Below are 26153 nucleotides of genomic sequence, written 5' to 3'. Positions count from 1 at the left end.
CCTTTAATCCCTACTTTTAGCTCTTCGATACCGCAAATAGGAGGACCGTGACGTTAAGGGTCGGCCTAAAATAAACCTTATATTGACACCTCTACCCTGATAGCGCTCAACAACCTTTCGTTGTACTTGATATGTCATCGAACGAAGCTGGTCTTAGCACAGGGCAGATCATAGCCATTGTCGCATCAGTGGTGACGGCGGTGACGTTATTAATCGCCGTTCCAGTAGCAGTGCGTTGCTATCTGATACGACGGCAGCAGCGGCAGCACGACATCAAAGAGATACCGAAACGAGAAATAGGAACATCATCAGATAGTATGGTATCTCAGATAGAACGAGGCAGTACTGAGGAGCCCAGAAATTCGGCTGCTGACACCATCCAAAGTTCGATCTGGGGGGATACAAGGGGCTCTTTCGTCGTACCTGCATCCATTTTCAACAGCGATGATGACGTCTGGGATAGTCGACAGTGGCCGCTACCACCAGGTCATTCAGAACGATACACGTTTTTTAGCGAGAGAAGTTCAATAACGATAGATGACACAGCAGAGATTGAGCAATTAGGCAAAGGAGATCACAATGGAAATATGGACGAAAGAAGATATAAGATGGAGAGTAGATGTGATAGCATCTGGGGAATCTCCGAAGCGGGCATAGCGCATTGAGAAATACTGTCGTTTGTATGAGATATGAATAATGATATAATGCCCTTCATGAATTTTTTTTTTTTTTTACACCTTATACATATGGAATATATGGAATATATGGAAGATGGATTGATGATACCAAGATTGCGGTTTCTCTAGATAGATCTTCACAGATCAGCACTTCATCGGCCTATTCGGATCTGATAAAGGAGAACCGCCGGGGGACGGGGCTTGGATGATCAGCCGGGAATAAGCCGATTCGGAGTAGTGGATCTTAACTGGGGATAAGCATTGGTGCGCTAATAATTAAGCAGTTGCTGAAAAACCTGGGGAAAGGAACTGTGATCTGGGCGAATGGAAGTAACTTTAGGTGATTTTAGGTGACGTGCCAATCAATTGCTTAGGTTTAGGTCCTTTGCAGCTTTGTCGGGTCGCGACTTACTTAACTTGAACTGACCTGAAAACAGCAAACAGCCCCGGTTCCTAAGCTAGGTAATTCTCTCCATCAGCTAATTAATTCTCTATCAGGATCCGACATCGTTCGACAACTTTCCCAAACCATCCTAAAATTTACTCACACAAGTCTTTTTTTTCTTTCCTTAACTTCGGACTTAAACCGTCGGACGTTTGTGAAATCGTTAACTTCTTGTTGTTGTTATTCTTCCTCTTTTACCTTCCTTTCTTTTTTTATCATTTTCAATCTCCGATAAAATACCTCTTTCACCATGCTTCCCGCACTCCGTATCGCCGCTCGCCAAGCTGCAACTCGTCGAGGATCGGCTTCAGCTATTGCCTTCCAAGCTACGAGAGCTGGGTCCACCTGGGCCAATGTGCCTCAAGGTCCTCCAGTACGTTATTCTCATTGCCCCATGCTTCTGACATAATTGAAGATATAATAAACGAATGAGAAATGCTAACACTGGAATTAATGTGTAGGATGTGAGTTTTAATGTCTTCGCTGCGGATTTATCTCGGATTCGTAAAGACCTCGTTTTTAGTAAATATATAGCTAACACAAAGCTTTCCTACTACTCACTAGGCTATTCTTGGTATATACTTCTCTCTTAATACTGATAATTAAAGCTTGGGATCACTCTACTTACCTTGCGTAGGTATCACCGAAGCTTTCAAGGCCGACTCCTTTGAGAAGAAGATCAACCTAGGTACGTTAGGCATCCCTTAATCCCCCATTGCGCTCCCTATATCTCAATGGTCAAGGCGAACCTCAGCACTCCCCGAAGACTAACAGTCCTGTCTAGGTGTTGGTGCCTACCGAGATGACCAAGGCAAGCCTTATGTGCTCCCTTCTGTCCGTGCCGCCGAGGACAAGATCGTCGCGAAGCGCTTAAATAAGGAATATCTTGGCATTACCGGCCTCCCCGAGTTTACCACTGCAGCCGCTGAGCTGGCCTATGGCAAGGGCTCATCTGCCCTTGAACGTCTGGTCATCACCCAGTCTATCTCGGGCACTGGAGCTCTGCGCATCGCCGCTGCCTTCCTGTCCCGGTTCTACCCGGGCGACAAGACTATCTACATCCCAACTCCTTCGTGGGCCAACCACAAAGCAGTCTTCCTCGACTCTGGTCTCAAGGTTGAGCAATACCGCTACTATGACAAGAACACTATCGGTTTGGACTTTGAAGGAATGCTAGCGGACATCAAGGCCGCTCCCAAAGGAAGCATATTCTTATTCCACGCTTGCGCCCATAACCCGACTGGAGTCGACCCTACCACCGAGCAGTGGAAGGAGATTAGCAATGTCGTTAAGGCTCAAGGTCACTACGCCTTTTTTGACATGGCCTACCAGGGTTTCGCCAGCGGTGACACGAACAAGGATGCCTTCGCCGTACGACACTTTGTCGAGCAAGGCCATGACATCTGCCTAGCGCAAAGCTTTGCTAAGAATATGGTACGTCAGCTGTTTTCTTTTCCGCCTATTTGAAGCATCGTGGCTTGGCTAACGCATATGAAACTAGGGTCTCTACGGAGAACGTGTAGGTGCCTTCTCCATCGTTGCCTCGTCACTTGAGGAGAAGAAGCGCCTCGAGTCTCAGGTCAAGATCCTTATCCGACCCCTATACTCGAACCCTCCTCTCCACGGTGCACGTATCGCATCTGAGATCCTCAACGACCCGGCTCTTAACAAGCAGTGGCTAGGTGAGGTTAAGGGCATGGCCGACCGCATCATTTCAATGCGTGCCCTCCTCAAGGAAAACCTTGAGAAGCTCGGCAGCGCTCATGACTGGAGCCATATCACTTCGCAGATCGGCATGTTTGCCTACACCGGTCTCGATGCCGCCTCTATGGAAAAGCTGGCCAAGGAACATAGCGTCTATGCTACAAAGGATGGTCGTATTAGCGTCGCTGGCATCACATCCGGCAACGTCGGACGCCTAGCCGAGGCTATCTACAAGGTTAAGGGTTAAGTTGCCCACCTTTTCTACTTAAGTGAAGAAGAGTGGAAATCTTGCACAAGGGGAAAGTTCTGTACGATGTGAATATTTCGAAGGGGAAAAGTAATAAAAAAAAGCACCATACCCGATATGATGGTACGAGATAGACGAATGACCTAAATGGATGGATTGGTTGGTAAAAGCACCTGTTCATTGCGATATTCCTCTGGATGATAATAGGGCGGTATTCTTGATACATCTCTGCTATTTCCCCCTTTCCTGTCTTTTGCATCTACTTGAGCTGTCTCACCGAAAGATGGACGGTAGACAGCCGATGCTTGTGATACCACCACCACTAGATACCTACACAAATGGAACTCATTACGATATCTTTTTACTCACGAAATAACAGTGTTTAAAATGTTGATTATGCTTGCGATTAACAGACTGGCCTGCTAGAAAAAAAAGGGTTGCGCGTCGAGATTAGGGAATATCTTAGGTTAGGTAAGTACCAGGTAAATGGATTATTTCAATCGATCCAAATCACCCTTGACTTCATTAAGCCTTGACTCCATCTCACGCCATACCCTAGCCATCTCGCGCATCGTACGCTCTTTGCTGCTCTGTTCTCCACCATGCCCCCCTTTCTCGACAGGCATCACCCCGTAGTCTTGTAGCTCCGCTTGGCGCACACGGAGAGTATCAGCAAGGCGCATCCGCGCATCACCCAAGTGCCGCTTGTAATTAGCCAAGGCGCGCCTCGCTTCGGGAGGGTACACGGCGCGCCGGGTGTCCCAGAGCAAGGCCTCGGCGGCAAGGGCCCAGACACGCACGGAAAGATTAGCCTCCTCGGCCCGTAGCTCGGCGGACCGCGCGGCGGGGCCGTGTTTCGACTCGAGCACGCGGACGAGGTGGGCTAGAATGGCTGCGTGTCGCGCTAGATGCGTCGTTAAGTCGTACGCGGCGCGCTGGCGGGCAAGCGACAAGGCAAGCGTGGAACTGGATATGCTGGATAGTAAGGCGGTGGTTGTTGAGGCGATGGCTGGGACGGAACGGTGGATGTAGGAGGGGTTGGTGTGGGGGTTGAGAACGCGGGCTAGGGAGTTGGCTTGGCGGAATAGGGTGCTGGATAGGGTGGCGGTTAGGATGGGGAAGAGAGAGGGGAGATCGGAGAATGGGGGGCGGGAGAGGAGGAGAGTGAGGGCGGGGGAGGATAGGGAGGTTGGGTTGGAGAGGAAAGGAGGGAGTAGAAGAAGGAGATCGAGAATTTCGGGGGGAGGAGCTTGGGATGTGGTGGAAGTTTGCGTTGGAGGTCTTGGTCTTGTTCGTCGACTGGGTTGGGATAGGTATTGTTGTTGTGGTTGTAGTTTAGATGAAGTGGCGCTGCTCGTACTCGTGCTTGTGCTCGTGCTTGGTTCGGGACTGGCTGCTGCTGCTATCGCGCGGCGGAGGAGATGTTGTTTTGTAGCCTTGAGGCGATAGGTTTTAAGTTCCTAGATAGATATGAGAACTAAGTTAGTCAATTGACTTATTTACAAGATGCATTTGTATTTGTTGGAAGGTGTCCGACTTAAAAACGTACATTGTGTACGGCATCCCGCTTCTTAGCTGCCGGGTCGTTGCTCCGTGTCGAGCCATCGGGGTTGAGAAGAGAGCCGGTGAGGGTCTTGTAGAGACGATCGAAGTCGGGGTTTTGCTTGAGGACGGCCTCGTCTAAGGGGGGAAGCATTGTGACTTCTTTTTTCTTCTTTTTTTTATTAGATGCGCAGTGGCTAATCGGAGGTGTAGATTGTTATTGACTTGTTATATTTTTGCGATTCGAGTTCTGACAATAATACATCCATGTACATACCTCATGTACTAGTACTTAGGCGGTGAACCCCGCGGTCGATAAGAATACGGAAATCGCGAACGTGGAGCGCTGCCACATGACTTTCACTGCTCTAATTACTTGCAGCATGGATACCTACATATACCTTCGAAAACACTACAGTACCTATATACATATCTCCCTATAGCATATATTGAATTAAAAAGAAGTATCTGCAAATCTTCAATTCCAAAAAAAGCCAAAGTTCGTGATATATACCTTACAATCCAACATCCACCACCAAATCCGGTGCCAATTCCACTGCTAAAATCCATGTCGTTGTCGTCGTCATAATAACATAACTCACACCATATAAGCGCTATTAATCGTACACCCACCCAGCCGACACAATGGCGCCAATACGACTCTCAGCGCCGTCGCCGTGCCGCCTCTCCACGATTACATCCCACATATCCCCCAGCATCTCCTCTCAACAAATACCCAATACAACAACAATAGCAGCAACAATAGCAACAACGACAATAACAACCACCCCCCTCCGCGCCTTCAGCACCACCCCCCCAACCCCCCGCCAAAAGCCCTCCCACCTAACCGTGCCCACGGACCAAGTCCCCGCGTACCCATACGGCCGGTTCCGGACCTACAAGCAGGCGAACGAGGGGCTCTTCGCCGGGTCCAAGATCCGCTTCGGCAACGTAGTCGCCCCGGACCACGGCAACAAGTCGCGCACGACGTGGCTGCCGAACCGGCACACCAAGCGCCTGTGGTCCGCGAGCCTAGGCGCCTTCGTGCGCACGCGCCTGACCACCGGCGTCCTCAAGACCGTCGACCGCCTCGGCGGCATCGACGAGTACCTCCTCGGCTCCAAGGCCCGCCGCATCAAGGACCTGGGCCCCGCCGGCTGGGCTCTGCGCTGGAAGATCATGCAGACGCCCGCCGTGCGCGAGCGCTTCGCCCGCGAGCGCGCCGCCCTGGGTCTGCCGCCTAAGGAGGAGGACGATGGTAGAGGGGAAACGCTTCCCGGAGAACTAGTCGCCGACGGCGTTACGTCCGAGGCTGTGCTGAGCGAGGTCGACGGTATGCTGGAGCGCGGTGACGAGTTTGTCATAGGGGAGGTGAAGGATGGCGAGGAATTGCTTATCAAGGAAGACGGGGAGGCGATTGGAGAGGCTAGGGAGACTGGGGAGACTGGGGAGACTACTGAGGATGTCAAGGACGCCATAGAGGAAGAGAAACCTAGCGGCGACGACAAGGCACCTAAGGTATGATACGGCTTGTTTTACTCGCTTTACGAATTCAAGGGTGTTCAAAAGGCTCAAGTGTGTCGCAAGGCACAAATGTAGAAAGACAAGATACAAAAGATATAGCATCGTATCGTGTATATCAATTCGTATAAAACACACTAATATGCGCATCTATATATCGCCCAATGCCATGTATCACATTATTCTTCACTTTTTAGGGATACTCCACGCCATCAAACGCCGGGTCTGAGAGCTTCGTAAAGGTTTTGAATTCTCGACCAAACCTACAAAATAACCCTCACCATTTAGAAACGCAAATCCCATCCGATCTGGGGGCCTAGCTTGGGCAGCTCTTCCGCGACACTCTGTACATCCTTGTCACCCCTTCCGCTAAGACATATGACCACATCCTCGTCTTTCTTCATCGTCTTGGCCAGCTCGATAGCTCCGTAAATGCCGTGGGCTGACTCGAGTGCGGGTATAATACCTTCTAGCTGACTCATAAGTCTGAACCCGATAAATGCTTCGGCGTCGGTAGCGGCGATAAATTTAGCCCTCTCCGAATCTTTCCAGGACGATAGTTCGGGACCAACACCCGGGTAGTCTAGACCAGCCGAGACTGAGTGTGTGTTTGAGATTTGTCCGAACTCGTTTTGCAACACGTACGTTCTAACGCCGTGTAGGACACCCTTGGTACCTCCGGTCAACGTAGCCGAGTGCCGGGTAGTGTTCACGCCGTCACCACCAGCTTCGACGCCTAGAAGCTTAACGCTAGGATCGTTAGAAAAGGGATAGAACATGCCAACGGCGTTGCTGCCTCCGCCAACGCAAGCCACAACGGCATCGGGTAATTTGCCCTTCTTTTCAAGCATTTGTGCCTTTGTCTCGTTGCCAATGACTGACTGGAAAGTTCTGACTATGGTAGGGAAGGGGTGAGGACCAATAGCTGATCCGATGATGTAGTGGGTATCCTCAAGGTGGACGACCCAGTAGCGGAGTGCCTCGTTGACGGCGTCTCGTAGAGTCTTGCTACCAGCTTCGACGGCGACAACTTTGGCACCGAGCAGCCGCATTCGGAATACGTTCAATGCTTGACGACGGACATCTTCCTAAACCATATTGTAAGTTTTACTACCAGTTAGATGCTAGATTCAGGTAAAAGATAACTTACGGCACCCATAAAGACTGTGCATTCCATGCCAAACTTGGCGCAGACTGTAGCAGTTGCGACACCGTGCTGTCCGGCACCAGTCTCGGCGATAATCTTCTTTTTCCCTAACCGCCTCGCTAGTAGAAGCTGCCCTAAAGCGTTATTGATCTTATGAGATCCGGTATGGTTTAGATCTTCCCGCTTTAGCCAGATGTTAGCGCCTCCAGCGTGTTCCGTAAGCCGTTCGGCCAAGTGTAGCTGGCCGGGCCTGCCCATCCAAGGGTAGTAGGATCTGTATTCCTCCCAGAACTTAGGGTCGTCCTTGATGGCATTGAAGCCCTCTTCCAACTCGGATAAGCAGTCCATGAGCGACTCTGGCACGTATTGGCCGCCAAACTCACCAAATCGCTCAGGTATTTTGCCATGAAGCGCAGCAAGTTGAGCTACTAACGCGGCATCGTCGTGCTCTGTTATTACGCCATTGACCGTTACGTCCTCACCGCTAGGCTCTTTAGCCGCACTGAGGGCCTCAATTACGCCGACTTCTCGGGTTGTCTCATCAGAGTCCCGTCCACTTACGTAGGCACAGTATTCCTCAACAGCTTTAGCACCGTTGCCCTCCTCAGCCTTCTTTAAAGTCGTGATGATCTGTGAACCTATGACGACGCCATCGGCAATGGAGGCGACAGATTGGAAATGTTCTCGTGTCGATACGCCAAATCCGACAGCGGCAGGCTTGTCGCCACTATACTTCTTAACTCGCTCAAGCAAGCTGGGCAAGTTGGCATTGAGAGTACCTAGGGCACCTGTCACGCCCATGCGGGATACGACATATATAAAAGAATCGGCCAGGGCACAGAGGATTCGCATACGGGTGTCAGACGTTGCGGGCGCAATTAGGGGCACATAGGATAAGCCTCCCCTGCTGCATAGTTTTCGGAAGGATACGGCCTCCTCAGGAGGAAGATCGCATACAATAAAGCCATTGACACCGGCCGCTTGACAATCCCGTAGTAAAGCGTCCTCGCCGTAGCTGAGTAAAGGATTGTAGTAGCCCATTAGCAAAACTGGGGCAGTCAAACCCTTAGACCTGGCCTCGCTAATCATGTCGAGAGTAGACTTAATGGTGACACCATTTTCGAGGGCGACAGTGTTCGCGGTCTGAATCGTTGGGCCGTCGGCAATAGGGTCTGTGAAGGGTACACCGAGCTCGATCACATCTGTATTCTGTTAGTTAGTGGTGTCCGCGCTCATCTTGAATATGTCTATTTGCCACAACATACCGGCGCCACCTCTTTGCATTCCTACTAAGACATCAGGAGTGTCCTCGGGTTTGGGATAACCGGCAGTGACATATGTCACCAAGGCAGCCTATACGTAGTAGTTGTTAGTTAAGTGGGAAATATGATTGTATATACATGGCGCAAAAAAAAAAAAAAAAAGGCAAGTAATAAAATTGAATCATACCCTCTTCTCTGCCTTGCAACGCTTAAATGTCTGTTTGAGAGCCTCCATGTTGTCCAAACCGAGTCAATTGGTATAAGAGGAGAAACGAGAGACAAGAGATAACTCGTAGGGACAAAATTAGAAGTTGACTCTTTATAAGAGAGAGTTGAGATTGGAAGGTCTGAGTCAAAAAGAAAGATGTTCTTGAGCTATTGAGGGCCGATACCTCAAAATGGATAGATATGTGTATTTCCGTATTCCATATACAGATATTTTTCTAAAGCGATAACCGGAGGGGTGAATCATTCTTCTATCTTAACCCCGCCATCCCACTATGTTGCCTATGTATTAAAGTACCTACCTATGTAACATATTGATGTACAGCATCCTTGTGTGTACTTTCATTTATCCCTGTTTATCCTTGTTTGCCGCCTCCCGAACGGGTGGGCCGACCCCTGGTAAAAGTTTAAAAAAAAGTAAGGGACCAACCAGATCAATTGAGTCATAACGCCACTCTATGAAGTACGTAGTGTTTATGTATATAAGGTGGTTAGTTATTTATCACAAACGAATATTTTTTTTATTACAACCAACACCCACGATCTAAATACCTAGACTTGATAGAACCAAATCTCTCTATGACTACAATAACTAATGTATCTATTACATAACCTTACGAAAGGTAACCTCCGACCTATAATTATAATAGTATAATTAGCTAGATAATAAAAAGAGAAAGACGAGTATACCCATCCACGAAGGTATGTTGAAGGCTTAACGGGAAGAAAAAGGAAAACAAAAAACAACAAAAAACATACAACACCGGGGATTCGCTGGTCGTCACCGACCCAACTACTAATCCGGCGGTATCCGGCTTATCTAAGGGGGAGCGGACGGGACCCCGAGTTTTCCAGATCCTATGGTCGTATGTGATAGTTGGATGGTTTTGTTGTAATATATACCTAGGTAGGTTATGGTGTCCGGCCAGCCGGCATACCGGTAGACATGTACCTTCTTTTTTTTTTAACCTTCCTAAGGGGCCCACCACTTAACTCAATCTAGTACAAACTGTTTGTTAGATATAAAGCTAGTTTGCGAACGAAAAGCTCATCAACACCAATGGGGTTCATGGCCTAATGGTAAGGCGTTAGATTTCGGTTCCATCCTTGGATTCCCCACCCTCTAAAGATTGCAGGTTCGATCCCTGCTGAGCTCGTGTGTATTCTTTTTGCCATCTTATAGTGCTATTATTATTATACTTTTATTTGTTTTAATTTTTAATTTTTATGGGCTGCTCTTGAGTCAGGATACTAGTCTTTTATATACATAGTGGTATGATAAAATTTCTACCGGGGAGGTCGACAGTGTGTAAAGCGATAAAGCCAATCAGATGCAATCTCGCAAGAGAAAACGGAAGTCAAAAATACTCTCAATACCGAAGTAAATCCGCGCTAGGTAATACTAATCTCTCATATGTACATATACGCATATATGCATCGAGTCCCTCTGCTATTATACTGGAAATCATCATACAAATCTAAACCGTTCCTTTCCCAATTGTCACGCTTCCAGGAACAAGAAACTCGAAAACATCAAGAACAAGACCCTCAAATCGAGACGACCATCTCATATAAGCCGAAAAAGAAAATAAAAAGGAATAAAGCCAAATACCCTCACGATGGCGTCCCGCCTCATCTACCTTACCCGACTCACACGTTCATTCACACACACTCACCCACAACCATATCTCCTCTCCCTACAACACCACCGCCACGCCTCCAACAACTCCAACTCCAACCCCAATCCCAACCCCTTTCAATTCACACCATCGCCGCCGCGCCTCCCACCCGACGAACAAGCCGAATTCGAGCGACTCCAGCGCACAGCCAACACGCAAGAAGGCTTCAACCCGACCTCAACCCCAGATTTCAGCTCACCCATTGCTTCCAATCCCTCTACCACAGCAGCAGCAGCAGCAGCTACGCCAGCCGTCGAAGACGACCTCCCATCGATACCGCTGCGAAAAGGCGCGCCCCCCGAATTCGAAGGCGACGTCAACCCCAAGACGGGCGAGGTCGGCGGGCCCAAGAACGAGCCCCTGCGCTGGGGACCAGCGGGCGATTATAGCTTCAACGGGCGGGTTACCGATTTCTAGGGAACGCTGCCTGGATAACTACCAGCCGGCCTACCTACCTAATATACAAATAATCCAAGGTCATGCGTCCTAACTCGGGTATTGGTCATATCAATTAAGGTCTGCAGGAGATAACTTAACCTGGTCGAGTTACCGAGGTAGAACCCGTTACGAAGTCAGGCCGAGACGACCGCTCCCTGGAAGATGGTATACTAACTAACCCTCCGCAAAAATCCTTTAACGTCATTACATATATTTACGTGTCTATCGCCGGGAGCATTAGGTAGTTACCTGCCTATAGACATATAACTCGAGTAACCTAATATATCCCCCCACGAGATGCAACTTATCGGGGTGTCAGGGTCCGTCTTAAGCTGAGCTATCATTGGATTAACAACATATCACGGAACCACCAAGTCATTAAACACAAGAGGTGGAAATAGCCATGTTACTTGGCGCAATATTGAAGTACCGTTGTTATAGAAGTGCAGCATCAGATGATTTATTTTATACCATCATACACTTTTCTTGCTCAAAACTCCGCGCTATGCTATATAGGTGAAGAGAAGCAACAACAGCCAGACATGTAGATATGTAGGTAGGTATCTTGGAAAACCGTCAAGAGTATGGAATGTAGAAGAAAAGCAATGCTGTGCCGGATCCCTCTACTGTACATACCCCAACTATAGCTTTTAAATATACCCGTTTTGTGACCGCCAGTACAAATCCTGCTATCTTCTAACCCTTTGTATCGATGTAATTCCAGTTCGATGCTACGTAGAAGCACTCATAGGTTCGCCCACTCCATGTTTTCCGGCTTCTTCAGCATCAGCAGTCGTAATGGCATCTATCGTCTTTGCGCTTTGGTCGTCCGTTAAACGGGGTTTCTCCCGAACCCCACTATCCAGGTCCGGATTCATGTCTACATCAGGTCTCTCTTGGCTTGTTATGAGAATATCGCCATTCAGTGCAGCTGTAGGGCGGTTCTCTTTATTGCCCTCTCTGTTGCCGTCGGCCGCCTTCCCGGTACTCTTCTCCTTGCCAGCGCTGGAATCCCTCGATATGGCCACCTTACCGAGAATCTCCTTTTCCCCTATATCTATCACTTGGCTCCGGTTAACCTCGCTCATGGCTTTCCGAATTCGTTCCCTACGCGCTTTGCCGCGAAGCCTGCTTTGGGGCGCTGCACCATCCACCCAGCGCACACTTATGATCATAAAGCTAATTCCATCGTGTATTGACTTACGTCCGTTATAAGTCCCGCCGAATTCGCGGCTCTGGATACCGAAGCGCGTTGAGCTACTGTATTTCTCGAGCGCAGGAAGCACGAGAAGCGTCACGTGCAAATCTCGGTCAGCAGGGACTCGGACGGGACCCGTGACTGGCGGCGAAGTCAATACCTCGAGGTGTTGCTCAGCAGGTGCCGCACGTTGCTTCTTTGAAGTCGTAGGCTTGTACAGGTCCAGCAAGTCGATATCCACATCATCATTCCACTCGCCTCGAATCCAACCCGCATGAATACATGCAGCAACAACATCCGAGTCATCCGTGTAAATGTCCGTGCCCCAAACAGCTCGGCGGGAAGTAATTTCCTCGCGCGCGGACGGGCTTAAGTGTACGCGAGGAATCTTAACCGTCAGGGTAGAATTTTCGTTCCCCTTGATCACGTCCATAGGCAAGGGGCGCGGATTAGACGAGTAACCAAATTTGGCATGGGACGACTCTAGCTTCGTAGGCTTTAAAGTCACCTGATACACGATGTCGCCTAGGTGTTTCCGTGGCCGATCCGCAATGCTATCGAGCACCGCCTGAGACGAGATCTTATGTCTCGGTTTTGGGATAATAGTAGAGCCGGGCGCTGCTGTCTTCGAAGACGGCGCCGGCGCTGATCTCGGAGGTTGGTGGTGATGAGTAAAAGCAGCGAAGTCTTTGTGTGTGGGAGAAGGTATAGGCGTGTTAGTTTTGAGACCTTTGAGCTGTCCATTTGCCGCTTGAAGGGGCGAAGGGGCTCTTTCCGAACCATGATGGTGATGATGATGATGACTAAAGAATATCACAATGAATATCGGTTGAAGCGCATGAATATGAGAGTTTGTGACTTACTGGTGATGGTGGTGGTGAGCGTGGGTTTTGGGACGTTTGGCTCGGCCTACTGGCGTGGCTCGACCGTTGCTATCATCATCACCCTTGCTATCATCGTCTTTAGCTTTCCTCCGCTTCCCTCTCGGCTTCGTGGGGCCGTCGGCAAGTACTTCTTGACCAGGATGCTCTTCATCACGTCGCGGCGGGCCCGCATTTGAGAACTGAGGTTGCATGCTAGGTGGCACTGGGCTAGAGACACCGATACCGCGAACACCGCTTCCTATGCCGGAGAACATACGGCCGAATTCGCTCTTGATCCCAGGCTCACCGGCCGGACCCTGCAACTGAGGTTGCGCGCCTTGAACAGCTTGCGGCAGCGGAGAGACTCGTCCTTTGCGGTTGATTTCCTGGATGCCGAGGAAAGCCCTCTGATGACCGGTTGGAGCCGGGCCATCGTCTTGGGGACGCGGTCGACCCACTTCGAACACAACCGAGCCTGGCCCGCCGTTATACGCGACTGAAGGCGGAGGGGGAACCTCCTCGGCCGGCCTGCCCCGATGAGCTGCTGACGGCGGTGGTTGCTGTTGAGGATGGGCCTGAATAAACCGGTGTCTATCAGGCGACTCGAAAGGATGCGTAGGTTGTGGACCTGGTTGGCTTACGGGTATCACGTGAGGAGGCGGACCGGTTGCTGGGAAGCGTTCGTGAGGAGGTTGTGCAAAAGCAGGGTGCGCCCCATATGGCGGTGCGGTAGTCGAAGGGAACTCGTTTGGTCGCGGGCCGGAATACGGCTGGCCATACGACTCTCTCGGCGGTGGTTGATCATACCCAGGCCGCTGCCAGGCTGCCGCATCTCGGGGGTCTGGCCTTCCATAAGGCGGTTGTCGTGAAAGCACCTGAGGACCAAGTTCCGCAGGATGTTGGCCATGCGGGCGACTCGGGTCGGATGTGGTTCTTTCTCTTCTAGCTCTCTCGCGCATCTCCATTTCCCTTTCCCTATCTCTTTCCCTTTCTCGTTCTCTCTCCATTTCCCGCTCTCTATTAGCTACGAAGGCGCGCTGCTCTTCGTAATGTATTCTTTCCCTCTCCCTCTCCCTTCGCTCTCTTTCCTGGAATTCTGCTTCTCGATCCGCAACAAATCGACGCTGTTCTTCGTACGGCATAGTTCGAGGTTGTCTTTCCGGATCGTACCCCGCTGGCCCAGGAGGCCGCGTCTCTTCTCGTCTACCGTAAACAGGTTCCCCAGGTGGCGGACCCCTCCCTACGTCTCCAGGTCTCGGGGGCATACCATGGTAAGATCTTGGCTGACTACTCGGTCTGGGAGGTAAATTAGCAGCAGAGATTCGACCTGGCTGCTCCCTTCTCTCATCGGCCGGCTGCATCGGCGGGCCACGTGGCGGGTACGCTTGAGGGGTGTTGTATCGGGATACCTCGGGAGTTCCGTATATGCCCTGTGGCGGTGATCCAATCACGGCGCCCCTATGATCTCTCGGGTCAAAAGGTCTACCTTGGTCCGGCGTTTGGGGCCTCCTATTATAAGCAGCGTATTCATTTGCAGGCTGCATCCTAGGTGACGCATGGACAGGCGCAGCATACGCGGGACCCGAAACAGCAGAAGTAGTAACGGGAGGCTGAAAGGAAGTTGGATGGCCGGGAGTTGGTTCGCGAGAGGCTGGCGGAGGACCTCCAAGTATTGATGATATCGACATGCTCCCCCCTGTACTTCCCGTTCGCGGTATTGAATTGAGCGCGGGGAGCTCTCTAGCAGAAGGGAAAGCGCCCGGAGGACCGAGACTCATTGGCGGGGCCCTCGGCGCAGGTGGGCCGCTGTAATGACCCATTTGGTGCGGATGAGGAACTGGAGGCGGTTGCTGGTTTTGATGCTGAGGAGATGAGGGAGGAGGCATATTCCGCGTCAAAGAAGCATTAATAGATGACGAGCTTTGGTGTCGCGAATGAGTGGGCGCGGGATGCGACGCGGGTTCTGACGCATAGGTTGGTGGTCTTTGTTGCGGGTAAAAGGGACTAGTGTCCGACGAATGTCGCTGGTGTTCGCTGTACGCGGTAGGACCTGCAGATACGGTATTCGAAGGATGAAATGGTGAGGCTGTTGTTACTGCAGAAGGCGGATTCGAGGCGGGTGGAAAAGGTGATCGGCCGTAGACTGGTGGTGATGCGGCATTACGAGCAAAAGGGTGTTGTGGTGGTGGCTGTCTCGAATCCATGGCCTTCCAACGACTTTTTTTTTACCCACCTAGTGCTTAGGAGGTAGGTATGGGGATGATAGGCACGTTTAGGTAGGGTGAGCTAAGAGACCAGCAACAGCACCGGCTCCAAATACACCTCGGGTATTCTCCGTCGCGAAAGGGGAAAAAGAAAAAAGGTAAGATGACGAGATTCTAAGCTCTCTTCTCTATTTCTCCTCGCTGCTACCACCAACGTGTATCTTCAACTTAACGCGCGCCTCTGTCATAAGGATGTATAAACCAGATCCAAGAGAGGAACAGGGTGAAAAGAGGATGACGACGTCGACGCGAAATAATGTTCTATTTTTCTTCTTCTCTCGGCAAGGGAGTAGTAAGGTTGAGACAGACGGGTAAATCGAAGTAGCGCAGGAGCCAAAAAAAAAAAAAATCCAGAGATTCTCACTTGACCTTGACAGCCCAAGGAAGCACAGTCTCACATAAAACCATACAACAGGTACACAAGCGCGCAGTACACAGGTTTGTGGTGCTTCTTTTTTCCACGCTAAACCTTCCTTGAACTGCTTGGTTCAGTTAAACCCCCCTTGGTCCTTGGTTGGTTGAGCTGGGGGCTGTATGGCAGCCCAGCTTTCATAAACAAGGGTTCGGATTGTTTAGATTTGCTTCAGAGCTTTGCACGAAAAGGTGTGAATGGGGGCGGGAGCTTATGAGTTGTGCGCCCAGGACAAGTGTGAGTGCTCCACTTACATGCATCCACCCTTGTACACCTTTTTATATCCTAGTCGAATCCACAGCGTCCACTTGCCAAGTACGCGGCTATCCGCACACCAGAAGTATCGGTCCCCTCTTGTACCTTACGGGTTACTGTGTCAAGGGAACACGGAGTACAGAACACGCAGATGGCTTGTAAGTTGTTGTTTAGATTAAATCTAGGGATTCCGTCGGCTGAGTGAACTGTTTATTTATTAACAGACTGAGATATTATCCTAAGTGATGATAATAACCTAACTAGTGATCAGGTGATTTAAGAATAGGAATATGGTTGAGGAGCTGTTGAATTGGCTTAAATTTTCGTTTGACCGCAATTGTGCACGTAACTTTGTACCTAGGCCAAGGGAGACGGAGACAAGGGGACCTGAGTCAATTTCCTACCAGAAATGGTTAGTACCGTTGATAGTGCATCTACATAGTAAAGCTGGGTCGCGCCAAAGAAAATAATAAAGTGGAGGAGGAGAAAACAACGTATATGATCATGATGACGATGATCCGAGGGACTAGATGAGCATAAGGCGTACGTAGATATGTACATAAGAGTTTAACGAGTCGTTTGCTTGAATCTTATAGTAGATAGCCAATCAACCATTCAGGTTTGGGGTTTTTTTATTTTTTTTTTGCTTTTACTTTTCTTTCTTTACTTTTTTTGCCTCGTTACAAATATCTATGTAAATAGATAGTGCGGGAACTAATAGTAAGCTTCCACCAAACTCAATGGAATCGGTAAAGGCCGGCAAATGTCGTTGATGGCAATCATTGATGAGTTGGTTGCCAGTCTCGTTAACTCGGAATACCTACCTAGGCATGTATTCAAGTATTGATGTGGGGGATGAAAGTTGTATATGAAGTTCCGCGGTAAGAATAGCGGCGCTTATCAAAGATGTAGAAATATCCCGAGCAGTTCCAGGAACCCAGGCGAATCAATGAGGTGGTGGTGGTAGTACCGTCGGAGTGTTAGTCGGTACTATAATGAGAGGAGAGATATCAGGGGAGATATTGGATACAGTCAGCGAAGCCCAAAGCTCTTCTCCTCACTAACAAAACGTCTGCTCTATAATGGCCAAATGTGTTTATTGTAACTGATATGTATCAGGTATGCGTCTGTATATATATAATATGTGTTTGCGGGTTGATGTACGACGCTGCAGTAGAGTCACTCCCGCGCTCTGTTTCGCTGGAGATTGCTGTCAGTGGACGATGGGGCATCCGACCTTGCATCATGCATTATTGCCGTCATGCAAGTCGCAGAAGCATCATCAGTAACCCATTAATGGCCCATAGTCGTCTTATTCATGGACGCGGTGGGATGGGAGTATATCAGCTATAAACCATGTAAGCTTACGCATAAAGTGCCACGAGGGAACAAAAGAAGTTATATGTTTTTGATAAGAGTATTCGAAAACCTGGACGAATTTCTCTACTCTAGAGCTGCTGAGCTGCTAAACTGCTGAACTGCTGACCTGAATATTATAGATGAAAGGTAGTTGTAAGTATTGGAGGTTTTCGGAAAAAGAAAGATAGATTCGCCTAATGCGGCATCGTATCGATCGATTGGACAGGACCAAGCGACAGGAACAGGCAGGAGTAGGTCCCCGGGGCAGTTGCCAGCTAGATGATGCTTAGGTATATCCATGCATTAACTTAACTGGATCATGCATGTAACTAGGTACACATGCATACATTTGATACATGTAGTGCATGTAGAAACCTTACAGATATAAGTCGTAAAAGGACTTACAGATATCGAGGCACCAAGTATTTTTCAGATGTAAGGATATGCGCATGTACCTAATATATATGTACCTATTTAAAGTAGGTACTTTGTATAGTTAATACTTGAGAGAGATAATACTTTAATATTTATGCCTCTATTTAAATTCATCCGTTCCATCCCCTCTCTCTATCCTAGATATTTCTCCAATAAGCGAGGAAAAAAAGACAAGAAAAAAAAAGAGAAAAGAAGAAAAGGTCATTTACCTCCGCACTTTTTACCATCGGCAAACCATTTGCGGGACTTGATGCGTGCAGGGATCAGATAAATAGTTTGCAGCTAACCCCTGTTACTATCCCCCTGTTGTTTTAGTCTTTGCCAGCGCATCCAGATCATAAATAATATGGGCTTTCCTCGTTGCCTTAATATTGTACCGAAGCTCTATACCTATTCGATACTCCCAATGCCCACCTATCTTATACAAACTCTATAAGTATTGTTCACGTATTTACAACTGCAACACCAGCACGATGCGATGCGATGCGATGCGATGCGATTGCGGCGTGTGCCTAATCTATATTTTTATATTTTTATAAATTTACAAAGTCTTAAAGTGAACCAGATTCATGCTGACAAGAATGGTCTCTTGCATTTCCCTGAATCCCCATTAACCCTTCACCTCTATCTTGACCGACTTTCCTCGAAGACAACTGTTATTCTAGTCCCTGTCAATCAAAGACCGTTCCCCTCTGCAGAATGCGGTCATCAGACCTCATAAATCTGCACAATTCATGCGGTGCCACGCTTAGCAGGCGTCAGTGTATCATAACTGTATTCATATTCATAACTGGATATACGCGAGAAACCTCCAGTTGCTAACAAATACAATGCTGTCTTTTTCTCCTCTGATTTAACCAACCCGCGTCTATTTTAACAACACGTTGTTTATTTATCTTAGAAATCATAGCCTCCCATCACATCACGATGTCATGGGTAAATCTGGAGTAATTAAGGTCGTAAGTCTCCGTAGCGTTGGGCCGGACCAGGCAGAAAGACACAGCTGCATGGCAATGTAACAGTACATAGACTCGTGCCAGATTACTGTATTCGGTGTTTAGCAGCCCTACACCGAGTCCAGGCGAATGATATGCCTTAAATATTCTCGGTGTCAAGACCCTTCTTTAAGATACCTGCCTGCTTACAGCAGATAAAGGAAGTTGCTTCGAAGCGAAGTTCGCAACCAGTTTACTCAAGAATATTGCTAGGTATACATAGTATAAAAAGGGGTATCGTCGATAGCTTCCCCTATGTTCTGAAAATCTTGAATTTATAAAATCTTTGGTTTGCTCACTAGGTTAGTTTTCTATAGGTATAATAATATAATTATTAGTTAGTCCACTTCAAATTCTCATCATTATATTACTCCCTAGAGTAAAAAAGGCAGCCATATTCCAGTCAAATAGCTCACTCTGGACAAGAATAAGATTGTTATAACGACGACGAGTTTCTATTAAATATCAAAAAAAGGAAAAATCAAACGAATGACTCCGATCTATATTCCCCAGACATGGTCAAAGAGTGTCACCAACGCCTGGCCCTTCTATTCCCCCCTTAAATTCCATCCCAGCAAATGTGATTCATATCCTCGTAGGCGTAGAAAAATAATTGGCTAGCAGATGCTTACATGACCGAGCAAGCACCTGAGCTACTTCCCTCGGGCGCGTGAAGGCCGCCGTCAGTGTCGCTGAAGTCAAAGAGCCCCTTGTTATGAGTTGCGGGCTTCTGAGCAATTCTGGTGTTCTTCATGTTGGCCATTGTTGATGTTGAGTGCTTTTGATATTTCTGTATCTTGAAATATTGGTACTGAATTAATGTGTATTGTAGTGTGGTAGTGTGGTTGTTTGGTTGTTTGATTGTTATCTTGGATGATGAACAAAAAGATCTGGGTATCTCGCTAGACTTTATACTCAGAAATCTAGATAGGCTTCTGGTTATCCTTGCGACAATTTTTTCTTCATACATTCTTGAAAGCCTACTTGTCTTTGAACGTGGTGGCGAGATAGGTCGTTTGACCTGATTTCTTCATGTCCTTTTTGTTGTCTTTATAATGGTACTCGCCCCAGCTTTGCGCCCAAGCCTATAAATAAGTCCTGTAGATTATTATTAACTTTTAGTCTTAATTAGCCAGCCTTTTATTCTTTATATCAAGAATTATAAGCTATCGTTTACTAATACCCTTTTATTAATAGATTTATTTTTGTGTGAGTTGCCAGAACAAACGCAGGGACTGTCGCAACATTGCAACAATATATTATATTTCAACACTACGGAAGTAAGGCCTTGGTCAAAGGAACCAAGAAGAAACGAGCTCCGCTCCTTAAGTCAAGGTAATTTGATTAATTATATACAATTAGGTATCTAGTATACAATACCTTCCATTGGATACATGTGTGGATTTTGCCCGTCACTTTCCCAGCACAGCCCCTTAAATCCATTATTTAAGCCAGAAACCTCGTGTGGAAGTCAAGATTTATAATACCAGTCGAGCCAATCTCAGTCCTGTACCTAATTTAATATACGGTAGGTACTTACTTACATAGGAGGTATGTATTATATCTACTACTGAAATTATATCTAGCTCAAATTTAACAAGGGAATGATTCCAACTTGTAGTTACAACACTTCAACCGCGCTTGTTTAGTCTACCCCTTAGATACCTATCGTAATACTATGTGCTATGTAGCGGAATTGGGGAGTTATATTATGGCATTTGTTGATCTTGTCATAGTGGTTATATAACATACCTTGTCAATGTCTTAAGCTGCCTCCTTGACCAAGTAGATATAAAATAGTAGCCATTCAAAATCATCACCTACCGATCTAATTAGTCTGTCGTTAAATTTATCAAGACATCACCTTATTTAGTTCTAAATTCTAAGGACAGAAGCTACACTGCATTTTATACAGGGCTATCTCGTATAAGTAACCATTATTCACTTCAGCATTGGAAATAAGACTATTAAGATATAAATAGCATCATTTGATGAGAAAATAAAGTCCGTGATGTTGCCAACACCTATTTCATATATCATGAGCATGATGTCCAACGCACCATTTTGGCGTTGGGTTGTTTTTGTTTGCTAGTCTTGCTAATAGCTTGTAGGTAATATAAGAAATCAAATCCGCATGCTTGTACATAACTCCTTGGTATAATCGCCTCTAGATCATCGAAACTAGCGATTCAATATTAGTCTTTTTAGAAAAGAAGGCAATCATAGTATTCTGTGCTCTAACGAACCGTCTCTGATCGATATGGGGCCACCTTCGGGTTTTCCTATTGTTTCCTCGGACAGTGACAATCCTCACAGAGGACCTTGACTTTGATCATGCGAAACGATCCCGGCTTGCCGCAAGTCTCGCAGGTAAAGGTAGTTAAAAGATAGCGTAATCCATGATACGTTGTGATCTTCAATATAGTGAACATGAAGTTGCGGTAATGTGGCACTGCGCGTTGAATGATACCCTTCGCGGTCGCTTTGATATACTCGATATCTTGTAAGAGGTTCACGAACGTTTTAGCAGCCTTGTTCACCCGCTCAAGTCGTAAGAGAGAGCGTAGGCTACAATTGTTAAAGACTATCATAATGACCTCATTGGGCAAATCAGCTAGACGGCCTAATCCTGTCACATCCACTTCCGACAATGACTCGGTCTCGGACTCAGTCGTGATGATTTGAAGAGGGCGGGCTGCTGCCGCCCGTTGACGTCCAGTTTCGGCGGCTAGCCTACGACGGCGGGCCTCTAGTTCCCGAGATTGACGATGCATATTGACTGGTGACTGGTTGATGGTTGAACGGATGTGACCTAGCGGGTGAATTTTGTGCGATCTTGTAGATCTGAGATTATGGTCTGTGGTCGGAATGAATGATATTTATGTGCATAGTCTTTATATGCTTTTGATTGGTTGGACCGCAAACGCCTATTAGAAGAGGGATGGTTGCCTACAGAAGAAGGTTGGCTTGGCTTTGTATTCCAGTATCACACAGTTTGTCAAATAATATTCATTTCTGCAGGAGCCTTAAAGAAGGATTGTCATTCCTATCTGGAGAATTACGGTTTCTATATATCACTCTGTTGAGTCTGAAATTGTTCTTTATATGGGAAGCTAGTTAGGACTGAGTGTTAGAATAAATTAGGTAGACTCTTGTATGGCTAGAAATTACATCTCGTAGACCTTTATATTTAGTTTATTAAAATCATGCTTGATAAAAGAGCTTTAAGCTAAAATCGCTTATATTAGGTTTTAGATAGTTATGCATCTTCAAGGCTTTCAAAGCCTTTTGAAAGGGTAGAGAAAAAGTGAGACTAACAAGAGGGTTGGATGTTTAACTGACATGTCAGTATGTTAAAGTATACCTAAGAGGTACCTAGCAAAGAAAACCCAACAGGCCTAGGTTCAATTGTGTAAAAAGTTCAACATACATAGGTACCTACCTAACACACATACATGGGATTAAAATATATCGACTTTCAAACAATATTGTTAATACATGTACCCAATCAAGTTGTACTCATGTATGTATTTTAAGAGTTTCTGGGGTACATGTGCCTTAGTGTGATAGAAGTATATTTCTGTGGCTGGGGCCTAGTAGAGCTTGTATATGGTAGCCACACGTGGGTCTCTAATAAGGTTCCTATTCGTCACCAGATTTCTTAGTTCTTTAGCGCATTAATTTATTAATCGGATATCCTAGTCTGACTCTCATCAGCTTATTACATACACTACATACGCTATATACTACACCTAATATACACCTAGAATAGTGTATATGTACTAGTATCGTCTATTGCAGCCGGTTTGCAATTATAAAGTGGGAAGGAAACCATATTTACTTTTAAGTTTAGACGCCGTTGTGGACCATCGCGTATAATTCGGATTTCATCATTTCATGCTGGACTTGAAGGAACGAAAAAGTTTCCACCATTTTTACCGATTTATACCACCCTCACCACTTCCACCATATCACCGTCAAAGTTCCTGGTGACCCCCTCCTCTTCCTCGTACTGCGACACTGCTCACGCGCAACAAGCTCCCCACCATCCCGTCCGAATACCGACGGAGCCAGAGGATAGAGGAGGGAGTATTGTTGGAAAAACTGAAATATCTGGAGAGGCTTACGAACTACAGCAGCTACCGTCTGCAAGGGAACAGCGTCAAAAAGCTAAGAGGGACGAGAAGAGGCGCTGGCTTGACGAGCAAGACGAGATGAAGTTCTCTCATAGCATTCAGTTTAATGCTGTTCCTGATTGGAGCAGCCACTACATTGCATATAGTAATCTTAAGAAGCTGTAAGTTTTATCCATGTCTTTGCTGTCTCCTATCCTACATTATTTCCTAAATATGCCTAACCGAGCTTCCTCATTCGTCGTAGAATCTACGGACTCGAGAAAACTGTTCACCAACCAGCTGTCTCCGACGTCGAAACGCGACCGCTCCTACGAAACGAAGAACCCGAAACCGTCTTCGGTCGCGCTCTAGATGTCGAATTAGAAAAGATCTCGTCCTTCTATGGCGTCAAGGAGAAGGAGCTATTCGACGAAGTCGATGATCTGATGCGTGATATCGAGTCACTCAATACAGATGACTACGATGAACCCGAGCTTGCCCAGAGGCCAATTATACATCAGTATCCTGTCAGCGAGCAAGTAACACATACTCTGGGCACTCGGAGTTCTAAGAGCGCTCGTAGTACGCGTTCAACCGACGACGGTGTTGATGATAGCGATGACGATGACGACGATCAAGATGAGACCTCAGCTTTGAATAGGAGACGCCGCTTGAGCCTTGGCGGCCGGCGTCGCACTGTCCCCAGTGCCATGTTCGCTTCTACCGACCTGACGGCTTCGACCGAGCTTACCAGGTCTCGTAGGTATAGCATCGGATACGATGACTATGCTGAGACGGCCCAAATGTTTTCTTCTGGCATCATGCTGAAGAAGCGTATCATCGGCCTTTATGTGCAGCTGTGTGAGCTCAAGTCATACGTACAACTGAACAAGACTGGTTTTAGCAAGGTGCTTAAGAAGTTTGACAAGATCATCGACAAGGAATTTCGTCCAATATACATGAAGGATGCCGTCGAAACTTCTTATCCCTTTCTACCAGAGACTCTCAAACACGTCGAGGAGAACATCGCTAAGATGGAAAAGGCCTATGCCGACACAGTGACGCATGGCGACGAGGCTCTCGCCAAGAAGGATCTTCGGTCGCACCTTAGGGAACACGTTGTCTGGGAACGAAACACGGTATGGAGAGATCTTATCGGTCTCGAGCGTCGCGCCGAGGCCGCAAGCCTGGGAAAGGGTCTCCTCGGCGCTCAGAATGATGGGATGAAGGTGAGGCTGCAAGGTGACGATGCCCCCGTAACACCTATGAAAGAGATTGAGACACCGATAGGACGCTTTACTTGTCCGACCTGGTTGTTCAGCTCTACTATGTTTATACTTATTGGCATCGTGACTATCTTTTTGGTTTTACTCATCGTTCCTATCATGGATATGCCCGAGCAGCAAAATTGTTTGGCTATGCTGGTGTTTGTGAGTTTGTTGTGGGCTACTGAGGTGAGTTTTGATACATTACGTCGCATTGCCTATGTAACTGACTCCATTCAAGGCAATTCCTCTCTTCGTGACTTCTCTATTAATCCCTTTCCTTTGCGTGGTCCTTAGAGTTGTCCGTGATGATATGCCGCCGTATAAAAGGCTGAACTCGGTAGACGCGACCCCTTACGTCTTCGCGTCCATGTGGACGCCTGTTATTATGCTACTGCTAGGCGGATTCACTATTGCTGCAGCTTTGTCTAAATGTAAGATCGACAAGCGGATCGCGACCTTCGTTCTTAGTAAGGCGGGTACGCAACCGAGGACTGTACTCATTGCCAATATGTTCGTGGCTGCTTTTGCTAGCATGCTCGTTAGCAACGTAGCAGCTCCCGTTCTCTGCTTTTCAATTATCGAGGTAAGTTTGACCCTTTCTGAAGCGGCCTAAATTCTCTGACAAAAAGCTTCATAGCCTATGCTGCGCAACCTCCCTTCAGAATCCAACATGTCCAAGGCGGTGATTATGGGTATAGCACTGGCTTCTAACGTTGGCGGCATGCTCTCCCCCATCGCCTCACCCCAGAACGTTTTTGCGCTCAGCGTCATGGAGCCAGCGCCGACTTGGGGCGAATGGTTCTTTGTTGTGATCCCCGTGGGCATCATATCGATTCTTCTAATTTGGATCCTCCTTCTTCTTACTTTCCAACCTGGCAGGGGTACTACGATCGTACCGATCAGGTCAGTGAAGGAACGGTTCACTGGCTTGCAGTGGTTCGTGTCAATCATATGTATTGCTACCATCGGTCTCTGGTGTGCAAGTCACCAGCTCCAGTCAACATTCGGTGACATGGGAATTATCGCCATTATACCTATCGTGCTGTTCTTCGGCATCGGCATACTTACCAAAGAAGATTTCAATAATTTCCCGTGGACAATCATCATCCTCGCAGCCGGGGGGTTAGCTCTCGGCAAGGCAGTGAAGTCGTCGGGCCTCCTTCATACGGTAGCGGAAAGAATCTCCCACGAAGTAGATGGGGTAGACCTCTACGGAGTCCTACTAATCTTCTCAAGTTTGACTTTGGTGATCGCGACTTTTATTAGCCACACAGTAGCTGCGCTAATTATTCTACCGCTCGTGTCGGATATCGGAAAGGGTATGGACGAACCGCATCCTAACCTACTTGTCATGGGCGCGGTACTCATGTGTAGTGCCGCGATGGGGCTGCCGACTAGCGGGTTCCCCAATATGAGTGAGTTACTTACAGTCCTATTATATGGAAGATCAATGACTAACAGGTTGTAGCGGCGATAATGAAAGAGGACCTCACGGGGCAGCGGTACTTGAGTGTTAAACATTTTATTAGCCGTGGCGTACCGAGTAGTTTATTGACTCTGGTGGTTGTAGTCACCCTCGGATACGGGGCGATGCGGATTATTGGCATGTAGAGGATTTACCTAGGTTGAACTGGTAGCATATCGGCTGTATATGTTATACCTACCTAAGGTATGCTATATTCCGGGCTTCTCCGCTTATATAGAATATTAAATGGCTGTGTAAATACGAGATGGCATATGGACGGCTTTCTATATAGAATCTTAGATAATGTAGATTTCAGCTTTGGTTGTTATGCCATCGCTCTTTTAACCTAACTATGTCCATGTAAGGCCGATTTGTGTTTGGATATTGTATGTAAACACATTCAGACATGTGCAAGTATCTGCGTTATAGTATACTGTCTGATTGTGTATCCAATAGGAAGCATTTAGATACATGGCCGGGGATGCGGCATCTATTATTATGTAATAAGGGTTAAGAGCTTATGCGGTCATAGCTTGAGGTGTCAAAGCAGCAAAGGTACCTTGTACCCACTTTAGCTTCTCAGATGACATACATTAGGTACATACCTTACCTAACTCAATATTTTATGAAGTACCTA

The 26153-nt window shown here is 47.4% G+C and overlaps 8 protein-coding genes across 8 annotated transcripts; 4 read left to right on the top strand and 4 right to left on the bottom strand.

The window, feature by feature from the left end:
- Positions 1-1372: 1372 nt before the first annotated feature.
- On the top strand, positions 1373-3073 carry GL218_00911 (Aspartate aminotransferase, mitochondrial; the record flags this gene model as incomplete). The annotated part of the gene is made up of 5 exons (XM_033577358.1): positions 1373-1495; positions 1687-1696; positions 1760-1810; positions 1907-2556; positions 2624-3073. 5 exons carry the CDS (start codon positions 1373-1375, stop codon positions 3071-3073), a joined length of 1284 nt encoding a protein of 427 aa, XP_033442274.1.
- Positions 3074-3564: 491 nt separating this feature from the next.
- On the bottom strand, positions 3565-4769 carry GL218_00910 (uncharacterized protein; the record flags this gene model as incomplete). The annotated part of the gene is made up of 2 exons (XM_033577357.1): positions 3565-4008; positions 4623-4769. 2 exons carry the CDS (start codon positions 4767-4769, stop codon positions 3565-3567), a joined length of 591 nt encoding a protein of 196 aa, XP_033442273.1.
- A 491-nt stretch (positions 4770-5260) lies between these two features.
- On the top strand, positions 5261-6139 carry GL218_00909 (54S ribosomal protein L24, mitochondrial; the record flags this gene model as incomplete). Its single annotated transcript, XM_033577356.1, has 1 exon — positions 5261-6139. One exon carries the CDS (start codon positions 5261-5263, stop codon positions 6137-6139), a length of 879 nt encoding a protein of 292 aa, XP_033441779.1.
- Positions 6140-6420: 281 nt separating this feature from the next.
- GL218_00908 (Tryptophan synthase) lies at positions 6421-8780 on the bottom strand (the record flags this gene model as incomplete). Its single annotated transcript, XM_033577355.1, has 4 exons — positions 6421-7224; positions 7287-8485; positions 8549-8636; positions 8733-8780. 4 exons carry the CDS (start codon positions 8778-8780, stop codon positions 6421-6423), a joined length of 2139 nt encoding a protein of 712 aa, XP_033441780.1.
- A 1609-nt stretch (positions 8781-10389) lies between these two features.
- GL218_00907 (Succinate dehydrogenase assembly factor 4, mitochondrial) lies at positions 10390-10866 on the top strand (the record flags this gene model as incomplete). The annotated part of the gene is made up of 1 exon (XM_033577354.1): positions 10390-10866. The coding sequence occupies one exon, from the start codon at positions 10390-10392 to the stop codon at positions 10864-10866; it is 477 nt and encodes a 158-aa protein (XP_033441532.1).
- A 752-nt stretch (positions 10867-11618) lies between these two features.
- On the bottom strand, positions 11619-13855 carry GL218_00906 (histone deacetylation protein rxt3; the record flags this gene model as incomplete). Its single annotated transcript, XM_033577353.1, has 3 exons — positions 11619-12888; positions 12949-13523; positions 13613-13855. The coding sequence occupies 3 exons, from the start codon at positions 13853-13855 to the stop codon at positions 11619-11621; spliced, it is 2088 nt and encodes a 695-aa protein (XP_033441533.1).
- Positions 13856-20950: 7095 nt separating this feature from the next.
- On the bottom strand, positions 20951-21442 carry GL218_00905 (putative f-box domain containing protein; the record flags this gene model as incomplete). Its single annotated transcript, XM_033577352.1, has 1 exon — positions 20951-21442. One exon carries the CDS (start codon positions 21440-21442, stop codon positions 20951-20953), a length of 492 nt encoding a protein of 163 aa, XP_033441775.1.
- A 724-nt stretch (positions 21443-22166) lies between these two features.
- On the top strand, positions 22167-25662 carry GL218_00904 (putative transporter C3B8.04c; the record flags this gene model as incomplete). The annotated part of the gene is made up of 6 exons (XM_033577351.1): positions 22167-22191; positions 22707-22965; positions 23049-24237; positions 24290-24634; positions 24689-25466; positions 25520-25662. 6 exons carry the CDS (start codon positions 22167-22169, stop codon positions 25660-25662), a joined length of 2739 nt encoding a protein of 912 aa, XP_033441776.1.
- Between the last annotated feature and the right edge of the window lie 491 nt (positions 25663-26153).

Source organism: Daldinia childiae (assembly GCF_008694065.1).
Source record: "Daldinia childiae strain JS-1345 chromosome Unknown Scaffold1, whole genome shotgun sequence".
Lineage (NCBI taxonomy): Eukaryota > Fungi > Ascomycota > Sordariomycetes > Xylariales > Hypoxylaceae > Daldinia > Daldinia childiae.
Note: the sequence above shows the minus strand (reverse complement) of the source record. Positions and strands in the feature narration are given on the sequence as shown.